The 15,060-nt window shown below is 50.7% G+C and overlaps 1 protein-coding gene across 12 annotated transcripts in view; it reads right to left on the bottom strand.

The window, feature by feature from the left end:
• PITPNM2 (phosphatidylinositol transfer protein membrane associated 2) overlaps positions 1 to 15,060 on the bottom strand; it is a 140,186-nt gene that overhangs the window by 20,085 nt on the left and 105,041 nt on the right. For 11 of the 12 annotated variants that reach the window (XR_007406091.1, XM_025473728.3, XM_035706416.2 and 8 more), the window contains 4 exons: positions 13,998 to 14,172; positions 5,614 to 5,828; positions 4,417 to 4,538; positions 1,504 to 1,731 (listed from right to left, as the gene is read on the bottom strand). Coding sequence is in view for 11 of the 12 variants with exons in the window: in XM_025473728.3 (XP_025329513.1) it covers positions 1,504 to 1,731; positions 4,417 to 4,538; positions 5,614 to 5,828; positions 13,998 to 14,075 (643 nt within the window). In the remaining variant the exon portion in view is untranslated. Of the gene's footprint in view, positions 1 to 1,503; positions 1,732 to 4,416; positions 4,539 to 5,613; positions 5,873 to 13,997; positions 14,173 to 15,060 lie in introns of those variants that run through there. The other variant, XM_035706421.2, reaches the window with a different exon arrangement.

The raw sequence follows: 15,060 nt of genomic DNA, 5'->3' as shown, positions 1-15,060 counted from the left end.
TAAATAAATAAAATCTTAAAAAAAAAAGAAAAAAGAAAAAATTTAGAAGAGATAGAACATCATCCCTATTCACCCAGGGAGGAAGCAGACGTGACCAGAACCAGGGAGCCCTTGGATGGCCCTCCTGGACACATTCTCCTCTTGCTTGGTCCATCCTCAATTCTGCATCACTTACTTTTCTTTCCTGTTATAGCACACAGATGTGTTTTCTTACACAACACGTTAGGCTGGTTTGCGTGTTGTTGACATTTACATCTATGTGTCACGCTGTATGTCTTTTCCTGCCACTTGCTGTTTTGGGTGAGTTTCAGGTTTGCTGCTGTATGGTATTTATTTGTTTGCAATACCACATTTTATTTATTCCTTCTCTTGCCATTGGGCCTTTGGCTCACTTTCATCGTTTGTCCACTTGGCTTTTTATAAATTTGCTACTCTGAACATTCTGGAATGTGTACAAGAGTTTCTCCAGGGAGCAAACCTGGGAGGGATGTCACTGGGTCTCAGGGCATCCATTTTTCACTTTCCTAGAGAAAGTGGAGCAGCCTTCCAAGTGGTGAGGCCATGTCATGTCCTCAAGCTGGTCTCTGGTGACCCTTCCACCTAGCTCAGGCCACTCTGCCTCCCCAGCAATCTTTCCTAAATCCCTTCACCCTCTGCTCCTGGGAGGGCACCCTCCTTCAGCCAGGACTGTCTATGTACCCCAAGGTCCTGGGCTGAGGCTTCAGGAAAACCACCCTTAGGTCCCACATTGAATAGACCATCTGCTTAGATGTCCCGGTTTGCTGCTCCAAGAATGTCAGCTCAGATCTTGGGCAGCTGAGAGGGGAGATCTGGGGTCAGGCCCAGCACTGGGTCTCCACTTCCTCCTCTACAAGTGGGGGTGACATGGTCACTGTGGGCTGATATGACACACGTGATGCACACTATCAATAGTGTGGCTCTGTTCACATCTAAACCGAAACCCTGGTTCTTAGAATCAAAAGATGTTTGCCCAGATGCCACTCCTAAATCTTGAGCCTTGGGCTGGGCCAGGCCCTTGGTCTTGATCTCATGCCATGACCTGGGGGGCAAGTAGGGATCTGGGGGTGCTAGGGGAGAGAGGAGCCCCATGTTGGGCCCATTGGCTCATCTGCTTCCCTGAGCACCTGCTCCAGGCCAGGCTCCACGGTGTGAGGGCATCATGGTGTCCAAGACCCTCTGCCCCTGTAACATCCAGCCCATGGGGGACTAAGCAGCAGGGAGTCTTCTCTTGGGTCTGTTCCCTCTCAGGGGTCCATACTGGGTGCTCTAAACACAATGCAGCCCAGAGTGTCTGGGGGCAGGCCTTCGGGCTTCTTAAGGGGACAACCAACATACACTGCCTGTCATCTCTAGGTGCTTAGCAAGTGGTCGAGATAAGCCCCGCAGGAAGCTGCACATGGGCTTTGGGTCATCTTTAGGGAAGAAGAGGGAAACAGAATCACGAAGAGGCACAGAGAGAAGCAGCGGGAGAGGTGAGCTCACCCGTGTCATGGATGAACCTCTCGATCTTGGACTGCATGCCCCAATAGCGGAACTCCACCTTGCAGAGCTTGTAGGCACACATTATGGGAAACACCTGCTGCTTGTACTCCTCAATCCAATTGTCAGACAGGGGCCCCCGCTGTGTCTTGATCGAATGGAATAGCTTGGGGTCTTCTTCCGTCTTATACTCGTTGGGGGGCACAGGGTCTTTGACGATGTCGATGAAGTCTGTGGGGAGAGCCCACCAGTGGTCACTTCTGCCCCATCTCCGCCCTAGAGCCCCTGTTAAGTTCCCTCCCCATGTCCCTGCCACTCCTAGATCCTCACAGGCCTCCAGGGCTCATAATGCTATAGGAGCAGACATGGGTTTGGGGTGCTGCTCTGGGCCGCTCTGGCCTTGAGCATTCCCAACCTCAGGGCCTGTCTCCTCCCACGACTCTAAGCAGATAAATAAGGTGATGAACTGAGGGGGCATGAAGAGATGGAATTTCCATGGAGGACGTGAGATAGGACGGCAGGGCGGCAAACAGAAGAGAAGGCTCATGAAAGCTTCCCAGAAAAGGTGGCATTTCAGCTCCAGGAGTGGAGCAGTGAAGCCAAGAAGGCCCCAGCAGCATGGAATGGGAGAGTTTGGGGAGCCGCCGGAGAGTTTGGGGGTGGGGAGGGGAGGGGATGGAAGCTCTTCTCAGCGGGCTGGGTGCCCAGAGATACCCTGGGGTGGAAGAGGCACAATAGTCTACTTGTGGCTTTATACAGTGGCTTTATATAAAGTCATAGTGGCTTTAGGGCGGGCTGGCCTGCTAGGAACCCCTCGTAGGTCAGAAGAGAGGAGACGGGCAGAAGGTGTCAGACTCCAGCTGGTCCTGAGAAGAACGGGTGGTGGAGGCCATAGGGCTGGGTGTTGGGAGACAGAATGAGGGGCTGGTGGGACCTGGTTGGGTGTGTGGTGGGGAACACGGTGAAGAGGATTAGCAGCAACTCTGGGAAGGACTCGGGCCGTCTCTTGTCCCACACTGCTTCCTCCTGCTGTGCCAGCTCCCAAGGCATGCGTGTGTTGCACAGGGTGGGGGACACAGTTGGGGTACATAAACCCCAGGATAGAGTTCGAGGCTCAGAGAGCCCTTTCCTGGGTGTGTGGGGATGATGGCACCCGGAGGAGGGCCGCTCTGCCCTGACCAGGCTCTGGCTGTCTCGTCTCCCCTGCTCGCCGGCCTGCACTGAATCCACGCTGGAGTTTGCAGACACAGATGTAGGCTCCACTGAGACCAGTAAGGGGTCAGGAGCGGCCCAAGGGCAGCGGCATCTGGGGAGGGGCAGATATCCTTTCCGGAGCAGATCACGTGGTGGCCTGTGTGGGCAGCCAGAGGTCACGCAGGGCTGGGATGCGGATGAGTTCCATCACAGAGACTCAGGAACCACCCAGCAGGTGGCCTTCAGAGGGAGCCCACGGAGCTCAGGCTGCGTCTGAGGCTGGCTGGACCTGGGCTGGCAGAGGACCCCTACCATGCTGGGCCCGTCCACCCTGCTGTGGGTAGGACGTCTCCCCCCTCCATGTCCAAATTCATGCGTTGGAGTCCTGACCCCCCAACTTCCTCAGAATGTGACCTTATTTGGAGATAATGCCTTTAAAGATATAACCAAATTAAAATGAGGTCATGAGGGTAGGCCCTACTCCACTGTGACTAATGTACTTAATAAAAAGGGGAATTTCAGACGCAGACCAGCACACAGGGAGGATGGAGGAAGATGAAGGAAGAGAAGAGAGTAGCTTTAGGGCGGGCTGGCCTGTTAGGAACCCCTCGTAGGTCAGAAGGGAGGAGATGGGGAGGAGGTGTCAGACTCCAGCTGAGAAGAACGGGTGGTGGAGGCCACAGGGCTGGGTGTTGGGAGACAGACGGGGGACTGGTGGGACCCAGATGAAGATGTAAAGATGAAGATGAAGATGAAGGAGAGATTAGGGTGATGTGCTTCCAAGTCAAGGAACGCCACACATTGCCAGCAGCCACCAGAAGGCAGGGGGAAGGGCATGGGACAGGTTTTCCCTCCTCAGTGACCCCAGAAGGAGACGATTCTGCTGATACCCTGACCTGGGCTTCTGGCCTCCAGACTGTGAGACAAGCCCCCCCCCCCCCATCTGTGGTACTTTGTTGTGGCAGGCTGGGCAGACTGATACAGCTCTCAAACCCCGGCAGGGCCTGCAAAATCCAGCAGAAGGGAAGAAGGGGCCAGGGGAGGGGTCCCAGAGAAAGCCCTTCATGCCCATCAGAGGCTGCCTAAGAGCATGATCCTGGGGCACTAGCAGCCACCTCTCCAACAATGGCTGTGCACCTGCCTGAGCGCCTCCGCGGTGACTCACTCTACATGGCCTGGAGCCCACTGACTGCAGACCAATGAGTGGCTGTGGAGATGCAGATGGCCCGCAGATGTGGTTTGTTTGGCCAGCATAAACTTATTTAGGAATTGGAGGAATTTCACATGCAAATCCTGATTTCTGGCCTCTCTTAAAAAAGATTTAACAAACGAGGCTGTCTCCTCATGGAAGAGTCAGCTGGAGGGCAGGGGAGTGAAGGCTGCCTGCCATCAGGGGGACACAGGCCAGACTGTGTGCCCCAGCTCTCACAGGCCCACTGTACTCACGCACGGCTGTCAGCCTGAGATGCATACATGTGCATTCTGGGGAGGAACATGGAGGGAAGGGGCTTGAATGGGAAAGGCAGCTAGCCTTGGGATGCATGTCAGGGACATGGGGCCAAGGAGGCTGGTCCTGCCTCCTCGAGCCTTCATGCTTGTCCAGACTCTGACCTCCCTGCCCAAGACAGGAGCCAGTCTGGAGCCTGCTGGGCCTGGAAACTAGGGGCAGAACCAAGGGGCACGGGGGCAGGGCAAGGGTGGGAGCACCTTGGTGGAGGTTACCGATTGTCAGCTGGTTCTTCTCCACAGGAGACAGGCTGAACACATTAGGGTTTTCTCCAGCATCCGTTTTATAAAAAGTTTCGATGTCAATGGAGAATTTCTCCACAAAGGGGCAAGTGAACCTGCAGGGAAGGAGAACAAACATCAGGAATGGCAGCTTGTAGCAGTGGGTGTGGGAAGGCTGGGCTAGGGCCTGCTGAACCCCACTGGGCAGGGGAGGGAGAAAGGGCTGGAGTGGTCAGGCCAAGATTCACCGGTCCCATCCACCTTGGGAACCTTCCCCTTGTCCCAAGAATGGCCAAGGCCAGGCTGGGGGGTAGGAACATGTTCAAGAGAAAGAGGGAGACATGACAGGAAGCTACCAGGCCATCATCCACATGTGTAAGGCATGGCATGGACAGAGGGATGCACAGACATGCCACAAGCATGTGGTGTGAATCCAGCAGGCTGAATCCAGACTAACATTCTGTGATATGCCACCTCCAAACCCCCTGCCCCTAAGCCAGCAGGTCTGGCGACAAGGCCACAGCCCCTCTCTCTTGGCTGGAGAGGAGCTCAGAGGAGGAAAGTGCCTCTGGGAAGAGAAAAAAATCTCAGTGGATCCTCTGACAAGCCCCAGGTCCTCACCTTGTAGGGGGAGTGAAGCCCCAGGAGACTCATGGGGACCCCACCTGCATAGCAAGTGGGTGGCCAACTGGGAGCAGCCCCCTATCTGTTCTACTCAGCTATACTGGGCAGGTGAGGGTGGGAGCATGGAGGGAAGAACCTTCTTTCTTTGGATTCCCAAGTGGAATGTAATAAAACAGTGTCACAGGTGCTGAAGGTCTCAGGGTTGAAGGGAATCTCTGGACCACATCTGGTCTATCCTTGGTTCATGTTTCTTCCTAGCTGGCTGGTTAATGGTCCTGCATTGTCAGGTGATCCTTAACATGAGTTTGTCTTCCCTGAGCATTCCCAGATGGTAAAGGGGTCTCATGTGGCCCTTGCTTGCCTCCTGCCTTCCCAGACTCCCTGGGGCAGGTAGAATGGTATCTAGGGGTATACCCTCCCCTCTCCTGCCTGTTCCCTGAGGACAGAGGCTCCTGGAATGGAGGCTCAGCTCCCCAGGAGCCTGGGCTCCTTGGAGTGTGGAGGGTGAGCTTGCCACCCTGGGCTCCTTCCCTGCCAGACAGCTCAGGGCTGTGGGGAAAGCCTCACCTGGTTCGGGTGTAGGGGTAGGCGTTCCAGGATTCCTCAACCACCCTCAGGGCTGCCTTGGGCAGGATGGAGCGGAACCAGCTGGGGATGTGCATGCCCACATGGTACACCTTGTGTGTGTACTGCCCAGAGCCGCCAGGGCCGTCCGTGTACGGCCGGTTCTCCAAGATCTCTACGCCACTGCCTTCGCCATACGTTTCGTTACGGCTCTTCTTCTGCGGGGACAAAAGCACTTGCGATGTGTTGGGGCCAGAGCACTCTGCAAAAGGGAAGGGGCTTAAGAGACCAGGCCCGGAGTGCTGAGAGGAGGAGGGGCTTTGGCCAATTAGGCGGGCTTCTTCTTTGTCATTTCTGGATGCCCCCAAATCTAGATCCAGACTCCACACACCCCAGCACTCCTACAAGAGACTGAGCAGCCCATGGTTCCCCTCCGACTAGTACTAGTACTAGTACTCCATAGGCAGACTCCTCTCTCTGACTCCCATCAGTCCCAGGATTGAAAGTGTTCTCAAGATCAGAAACAAGATGACAATGACCACTCTCTTCCTTCTATTCAACATTGTCCTGCAGGTTCTAGCCCAAGAAATCAGTCAAGAAAAAGAAATAATCAGAGGCACTCATATGGAAAGAAATATGTAGAACCATCTCAATTTGTCAATGACATAATCTACAGAAAATCCTAAAGAATTCCCCCAAATCTGTTAGACATACTAAATGAATTCAGCAAAGTTGTGGGATGCAAAATCAACACACGAACATAACCAATGCAGAAAGGAAATTAAGAAACCACTTCCATTGATAAGAGCATACTAAAAATAAAATACGTTGCATAAATTTAACAAGGTGGTAAAACACATGCTAGAACTATAAAACAGTGGCAAGAGAAAATAAAGATCTAAATAAATGGAAAGACATCCATGTTCATGCATTGGAATATTTAATATTGTGAAGGTGTCAATATTCCCCAAAGCAATCTACACATCCAATGCAATCCCTTTCAAAATTCCCAGTGGTCTTTTTGGTAAATATGGAAAAACTGATCCTAAAATCAGGAAGGAACAGTGAAGGATCTCAAATAGCCAAAACAATCTTGGAAACAAAACAAAGAGCATTTACACTTTCCTACATAAAATCTTGCTACAAGGGCAGCCCGGGTGGCTCAGCGGTTTAGCACCACCTTCAGCCCAGGGCCTGATCCTGGACACCTGGGATCAAGTCCCACATCGGGCTCCCTGTATGGGGCCTGCTTCTCCCTCTGTGTCTCTGCCATGCTCTCTCTCTCTCTCTCTGTATCTCTCATTAATAAATAAATAAAATCTTTAAAAAAAGAAAAAAAATCTTGCTACAAAACTACAGTAATCAAAACAATGTAGGATCGGGGGATCCCTGGGTGGCTCAGTGGTTTAGCTCCTGCCTTCGGTCCAGGGCGTGATCCTGGAGTCTCGGGATTGAGTCCCACATTGGGCTCCCTGCATGGAGCCTGTTTCTCCCTCTGCCTGTATCTCTGCCTCTGTGTGTGTGTGTGTCTCTCATGAAGAAATAAATAAAATCTTTTTTAAAAATGTAGGATCAGCATAGGATAGATCTAAAGAAAAGGGTTGAGAGTCTAGAAATAAACCCATATATCTACATATTATAAGTAATGATTTTCAACCAGAGTGTGGAGATCATTCAATGAGGTAAAGAATAAAGAAGTCTTTACAACACATCCCAGTATATACTGCTGGGACAATTGCATACTCACGTGTAAAATAATGAAGTTGGATCCCTACCTCACATTATATATAAAGACTGACCTAAAATGGATCAAAAACCTAACTGTAAGAGCTTAAGCTATATAACTCTTAGAAGAAAAAATAGGAGTAAATCTTGATGACCTTGGATTTGATAATGGTTTTTTTTTTAAAACATGTTACCCAAAATACAAGCAACCCCCCTCCAAAAAAAAACCAGAAATACTGGATTGTATTAAAAATTTTCAACTTTTGTGCATCAAAGGACAGTATGGAGAGAGTGAAAGGACAACCCAGAGAATGGGATACAATTCTTATAAAAAATATATCTGGGGGTGCCTGAGTGGCTCAGTTGGTTAAGTATCTGCCTTTGGCTCAGGTTATGATCCCAAGGTCCTGAGATTGAGCCCCATGTCCGGCTCCCTGCTCAGCGAGGAGTCTGATTCTCCCTCTCCCTCTGCCCTGCTCCTGCTCTCACTCATGTGCTCTCTCTCTCAAATAAACAATTAAAATCTTTAAATATATATCTGATAATAGTGTATCTAAAATATTAAATAATTATTACAACTCAACAACAAAGAGACAATCTAATTTAAAAAGGCCAAAGGAATTGAATAGACATTTCTTCAAAGAAGTATATAAATGGTCAACGAGCACATGAAAAGACGCTCAACATCACTAGTCATTAGAGAGAGGCAAATCAAAACTACAATGAGATACCACTACAGACCCACTAGGATGGCTAGACAGACAGACAATGACAAGTGTGAGTGAGGATGTGGAGAAACTGGAACCCCCCTGTACTGCTAGTGGAAATGTAAAATGGTCCAGCAGCTGTGGAGAATAGCAGTTCTTTAAGAAGCTCAACACAGAATTGCCATATGACCCAGCAATTCTGCCACTAGGTATACATCCAGGTAAAGGAAAACGTGTCCACACAGAAACTTGTACACGAGTGCTCACAGCAGCATTATTCACAAGAGCCAAATGGTGGAAACAACCCAAATGTCCATGACCTGAAAAAGTGGATAAACAGGGGATCCGTCGGTGGCTCAGTGGTTTAGCTCCTGCCTTTGGCCCAGGGCATGATCCTGGAGTCCTGGGATTGACTCCCACATCGGGCTCCCTGTGTGGAGCCTGCTTCTCCCTGTGCCTGTATCTCTGCCTCTCTCCCTCTCTCTCTCTCATATGAATAAATAAATAAAATCTTTAAAAATTCTTAAAAAAATGGATAAACAAATTCTATCCATACAATGGACTATGATTCAGCCCAAGAAAGGAAGGAAGTACTGACATCTGCTACAGTGTGGATAAGCCCTGAAAACAATGTGTAAGAGGCCCAACACAAGAGGCCACAAAGTGTATAATTCCCACTGATATGAAACATCCAGAACAGGAAAACCCATAGAAACAGAGGACTGGTTGCCTTGGGATGGGGTGATAACAATGCTCTAAAATGGTGGTGATGGTTTGACAATTCTATGAATTTGCTAAAAACCCCTAAACTCTACACTTTAAATGTGTCAATTGGGTGGTGCACCACTTGCATCTCAATCAAGTTGGTATAAAACAAAACAAACAGAAACTGATCCTGTGTCTGTACTCACTAAGGTTTCAGAGGGATCAAAGCAAAGGATGTAGCGAAGGGATCCTCATGGCGCTGCCAGAGAGAGACGCAACTCCTGGAGTCACCTCTAAGTGTCTCTCTGCCACAAATGTTGCTCCCCGTGTCCAAAAGCTCAGGTTTCTGCTTATGCAGAAAGCCTCATGGTCAAGGGCCTGGTGACTTTAAGCCTGTTTCCATAGTGATGTGACATCACCAAGGCCATCTTCAGTCAGCTTCCTGAACAGCAGGTGTGTGCCTGCATGAGCGTGTGCACACACTCCTAAGTGTACACACACTACTAAGTGTACACACCCATGCACACACACAGTACACCCAAGAACATGGCCTCACCCCTGAGATACAAAGAAGTGCTATATTTCCAGAGCAGCTGAGTCTCCTTCAGAAGAAAAAATCAGAAAGACCCTGGCTGAGGGCACAGATGGGGTCAGTGGGGACACGCCATCCCTCGTTCTTTAAAGGAGTCTCTGGAATATGGCCTAGATTCTGTAATGAAAGCAGTGACCATTCCCCAGACACTCTGTAAGCTCCTGCCTCTCACGGTAGCTTCGTTTGTTATGGTTGTGCCAAGTACTTTCTTTGCACGTACTTCCTCCTTCAGGGATGGCAAAACCCTCAAGGAAGGTGCAGTACCGCTCCTGTCCCCAGTCTGCAGATAGCAAGGCAAGCGCTCGGAGAGGCGGAGTGATCTGTTGGAGGTACACAGTTTCTAAGTGGTGGAGCCTGACCTGAACTCCAGATCTATTGGACTCTGGGGCCCACTCTGCCCACAGCATGAAAACATCTTGGTACAAGGCAGGTACTTGATATTTATTGAGCAAATACATGCATTCTAGTCCCAGCTCTGTGACCAGCTCCCTCTCATCCTGGACAAGTTGTTTCTCTCTGGTCTCCATTTCCAAAATTCTAAGTGGAGCTGACTATCTGCCCAAGCCTTGGTGCTTGGTGTAGTGGGTTGAAGCCTCCCCACCCTGGCTCCCTGCTAATTCATGTCCACCCAGAACCTTAGAACGTAGCTTTATTTGGAAATAGGGTCTTTGCAGATATAATTTGTTGAGGTCATACTGGACTAGGGTACATCCTATGTCCAAGGGCCATGTCCTACCATGTCCTTATAAAAAGTGAAGACAGAAGCACCGATGGGAGAGACACAGCCATAAGCCAAGGAACTCTGACAGTCACTGAAGGCTGGAAAAGGCAAGGCAGGAGCTTCCGCTAGAGCAATCGGAGGGAGCACGGCCCTGCTGACACCTTGGTTCTGGACTTCTGGCCTCCAGAACTCTAAGAGAGCACATTTCTATTGGGTGAAACCCACCCAGTTTGGGATGCCTTATTATGGTGGCCCCAGGAAATGATCACATCTGCGGTTTGGGTTGGCTCAGTGACAAGAAGACATGCAGGTTAGAGAAAAGGCTGCACGGAGTGTCTGAGGGCTGAAATGGGTTACCCGGCCTGCCAGGAAGCCAAGAGTGGAGAAGAGACAGGGAGGAACAGGGAGCAGGGATGGGGAGGGTCCTATCTGGCCTCAATGGGACTACACAGAAGCCTGTGCCCATTCAGGTGATGTGAGCCTAAGCTGTCCTCAGACGCCTTGCCCCAGAAAGCCAGCATGTCCTCCCAGAAGCTCTCTCCCGAGACTCTGGGGGAGGATCCTTCCTTGCTTTCTCCAGATTCCAGGGGCCCCAGGTGTTCTTTTTTTTTTTTCCCCCAACCCCCTTTTTTTTTTCATCCCCCAGGTGTTCTTGAGCTTGTGGCTGCATCACTCTGCTCTCTCCCTCCACCATCACATGACCTTTGCTCACCATGTCTCTCTCTGTTGTCTCCTCCTCTTATAGGGACAACAGTCATTGGATTTAGGGCCTGCTCTAAACCCAAGATGATCTCATCTCGAAGCCCTTAAGTAATTACATCTGCAAAGACCCTGTTTCTAATGAGGTCCCAGTCTAAGGTTCTGGGTGGACATGAATTTGGGGGGACACTAGTCAACTGACTGAGCAAGTGCTTATGGTTACTTATGAGAGATGGACACTACAGGCCATTCGGGGTCACAAGGACCACAGTTAGCAGCACCAGAGCCACAAGGACCCAGACTGGCAGTGCACCTGTACTCCCTGCACCGTAAAGATGAGTTGAATGAACAAATGGATTCTGGTCTCAACTATCACCAGTTCCCTCTGAGCCTGAGCACCTCCCCCAACTTTGGAGTCAACACCATAAAGGGCTGACCCCTGGCTCCCCTCTGGTAATGGCATCAGGGGGTGCCCAATCCCCTGTGCAGCTGAGGCCTGACCCATGACCTCCACCTACACAAGCTGAGTGAGGAATCCACACACATCCCATGGGGTCTGGGGGCTGCACGGGAGGGGCCTGAGCTACCAAGAGCGGTGCAGAAAAAGCATAGACCCTATGAATGGTGAGGATGAAGGACTCAAAAACCAATAATGCTCCCTGGCCCCCACCAAAGGAGCAGCCTCAGAGCTGTCCAGGGTCCTGGCCAAGCCACTTCTGATCATTCCCTCCAAGGCAAGTAGCTGCCGAGCACTCATAGGTGATGGAAGGCTCTCTCCCAGTCAGACCGACTTTTTAAAAAAGATTTTATTTATTTGAAATAGATAGATAGAAAAACAGAGAGAGAGAGAGAGAGTATGAGCAGGGGCAGAGGGAGAGGAAGAAGCAGACTCCCTGCTGAGTGGGGAGACTGAGGACACTTGGGGCTCGATCCCAGGACCCCAGGATCATGACCTGAGCCAAAAGCAGATGCTTAATGACTGAGCCACCCCAGTGCCCTCCTCCTCCTCCTTTTTTTTTTTTTTTTTGTTGTTGTTGTTGCCTTGAACAGCATGTATATTGAGTGCTGGTCAGGCACAGCACAAGGCATCCCACCTTATTCAGGACCCCATGGAGGAGGTGGCAAGTTCAGAAGGCAGGCCTGTTGCTAGCTGCCACCCCAGCTAGTAAGTGGGGTCAGGAGCAAATAAACTACACATGCTTTTCTTTCCACAGTAACACTATCCACCTCGTGAGGCCTAGCTCACAGTGTAGGCACTCCCAGAGCTCTGGCCCAAGGCCCATGCGAATGTCTGCTGCCCATCTCCTGGCCTATATTCGGTAGGCTGCAGGTGCATCCACCTCCTGGAAGGCACTCCTGGGGAGCAGCAAGCACTTTTCATTCTTTTCTGTAACCCAGCCCTCAACCCTGGCTGGGTGCAGAAAAGTCTGCATGTAACTTAGTGTGAGCCTATGGGATATTTAACATTAATAGGAAGCATAAGGACAGATGCTTTAAAAAGAACAAATACCTCAAAAAAGAGGGTGAGAATGGCAGGTGCTTCTGAGGAGCCCAGTCAGAGGTGATCACATGCTCAAAGAAGCTGTGGGATACCTAGGAGCTAGAAGTGAGTCCTTGGATCCCAGTGTTCACCCTGCCAGCTGGCAGGCACAGTGAGTGGAGCTAAGGGGAGGCCTGCCGCAGTCTGGGCTCCCCTGGCTTGGGTGGGAATGGGGGAGACATAGGACAAACAGCGATCTTGAGTAGGCTAAGCAATTCCCAGAGGGCTCAGAGCTGGGGGGCCAAGGAGGGTCCCTTCTCTTCTCTCCGCTCTCTAGGAATAATTATGGGGTAAGTGGTTCAAGAGGGAATTGAATGGCACTTTGGAAGCAGCTTGGAGCCAACAGCTGCCCAGAGAGGCTGGTTCACTTTCAGTTCTCTTCCTAGTCAAACTCCTAATGCTAGGTATACAGGATGCTGGTTGAACTCTGCTAGCTTCACAGGGCTCCTCCCAGAAAGGACTGGGGGCCTGGGCTCTGCAGAGAGCTCCATACTAACTCCCTAGACCCGGGTCTATGGGTGAGTGCCCAACCAAGCAAATCCAGGGGTGGAAGTAGAGCCCTGCTGGTTGGGGCTCTCCCTGCACCAATGGCCTCATGTGACACCATGGTCAAAGGGCTGCACCAAAGCGTTCATATGCCTAGAAGAGCAGAGCCAGGTGAGAGTAGGTTTGTAATCAGACTCCCAACTGGGAGGAAAGCTGCCAGGCTGGGCAAAGGGACCACCAAGGATGAGCAAGATGCTGGGAGGAGGACCCCAGTCAGTAGGAGCATGGTGGTCTCATCTGAGCCATGAGCAACCAGATCCCAGGTCTCCCCACTCCATGTTCCAGCTCAGCCAGGCCCTGATTTGGGAGGTCAGGAACTTCTGGGTGGGGCTGGAAGGGAGGCGCATGGTAATCTCTGGCTTGTCATGGGTATCTGTCATCCTGAAACTCATTTGCAGTCAGCCACAGAGCGGACACTGCTGTCTTGCAGGCAGCCTAGGGAACCAGAAAATAGGCCAGGTGCTCCCTGGCAAGTTGTTTAACTTCTTTGGCTCACATTTTCCTGTCTGTTAAATTGCTATAGGGTGAATTTCTGTGTCCCTTCCAAATTCCTATGTCAAAGCCCCTAACCTCCAATGTGATGGTACCTGGTCAGGCTTCGAGAGATGATTAGGTCATGAGGATGGGGCCCTCCCAATGGGATCAGCACCCTTACAGAAGAGACCCCAGAGAGCTCCCTCACCCCTTCCACCATCAAGAACACAGTGAGAAGGTGGCCATTTGCAAGTCAGGAGGAGATCTCTCATCAGATGCCGCTCTGTCAGTACCCTGACCTTGGACTTCCAGCCTTCAGAATGCTGACAAATAAATGTCTGCTAAGCCTCAGCCTGTGGTCTTTGTTATAGCAGCTCAAGCTGACCAAACACGCCGATAATATTTGAATCAGTGAGAGGTTGGGTATTAAACGCAGAGTGTGAGTACCATCAGTGCAGTGAATACAGTGCTGGCAAGACAAGCCAATGCCACCAACATCCACAGTGCTCCGCTGTGTTCCTGGCATTGCACAGGGAAGCCAGAATGCCAGTGCAGTTCACACATTTACCAGGAGCCTACTGGGAAGGCCGCGATGCCACCCCCACCCCCCTAACCCCACTCAAAGGTGTTAAGAGCCATCTCTGTGACTGGCATGGCCTGCCTGGCCCCATGACCCACCTGTATCATGTACAGCTGGGCGATGCGGTACTCCTCCACGGTCATGGGCAGAGGAATCCGATATTCCTTTATGATCATCTTGGAGTCCCCAAGCCTTCCCGTCGATGGGGAAATGTGTGTTGGGACTTCTAGGCGAGCTTCCTTAAATAACCATGACAGAATTCACCGAAGACCCCTAAGAGAGAGAGAGAGGAAGAGAGTCACTTCCTGAAAGGCTAGTGGGCAAAACAGCACAGAGGGGCCTGGTCTCAGCTCCGCCACGAGCTTATGGCGTGACTCAAACAGGTTCCCTCACCTCCCCAGCCTTCATCTTCCTTATTTGCTATGCAATCTTGTAGAAGATGGGTAAACCCTGATCGGCCACAGGGAAATAAAGAATTGTCAACCCACTAGTGAGGGCTGGGCGGAGGGAGGGTGTCGCACCCCCTGGGAGTGAAGAGCATGGCACTCTCATTTATATGCTGTTCCAGCAAGCTGCCCGGTACTCTGAGAGGTCACTAGGGGTAGACATAGTGACCACAGCTAGCCACAGGAAAGAAGGGAGGACAAACAAAAGCATGAAAAAAACCACATGAGAAACTTAAAAATCAGCAGCCTGGGACTCTTTGGTGTTGGGGCAGTCAGTTCTGCTCATGCCACCAGGCAGAGAGGGCATGGCTGTTTCCTGGCAGAGGATCCCGATTTATCCAAGACAGGTGATCTTAAGTGTGGTTCCAGCTCAATCCAAGGACTATTTATTGACACCTGTTCTATTGACAACACCAGACTTGGTCTTGGAAGTAGAAGAGACAAATAAAGTAAATGGGCAGGCTGCAGAGCATGTGAATTATACCTCAATAAGGCTACTGAAAAAATAAACAATGTACTCATAACAGCTTCTATTTAAGATGACAAAGAATACATCTGATGATGATTTGCACCAAAATCAATAAAATTTAAAAACAAACAATGCTTGAAGAGGCATGCTCTTAGTGATCTGGAAAATGGAATTATCTGTCATAATCCATCCCTTGGATGGTGGAGGCTTTGCTGTAAATATGTGTGGTTATCCCCCAGAGAGGTG

Source organism: Canis lupus, chromosome 26 (genome assembly GCF_003254725.2).
Source record: "Canis lupus dingo isolate Sandy chromosome 26, ASM325472v2, whole genome shotgun sequence".
In the NCBI taxonomy this organism is placed as follows: Eukaryota; Metazoa; Chordata; class Mammalia; order Carnivora; family Canidae; genus Canis; species Canis lupus.
This window is presented reverse-complemented; position numbering and strand designations above follow the sequence as displayed.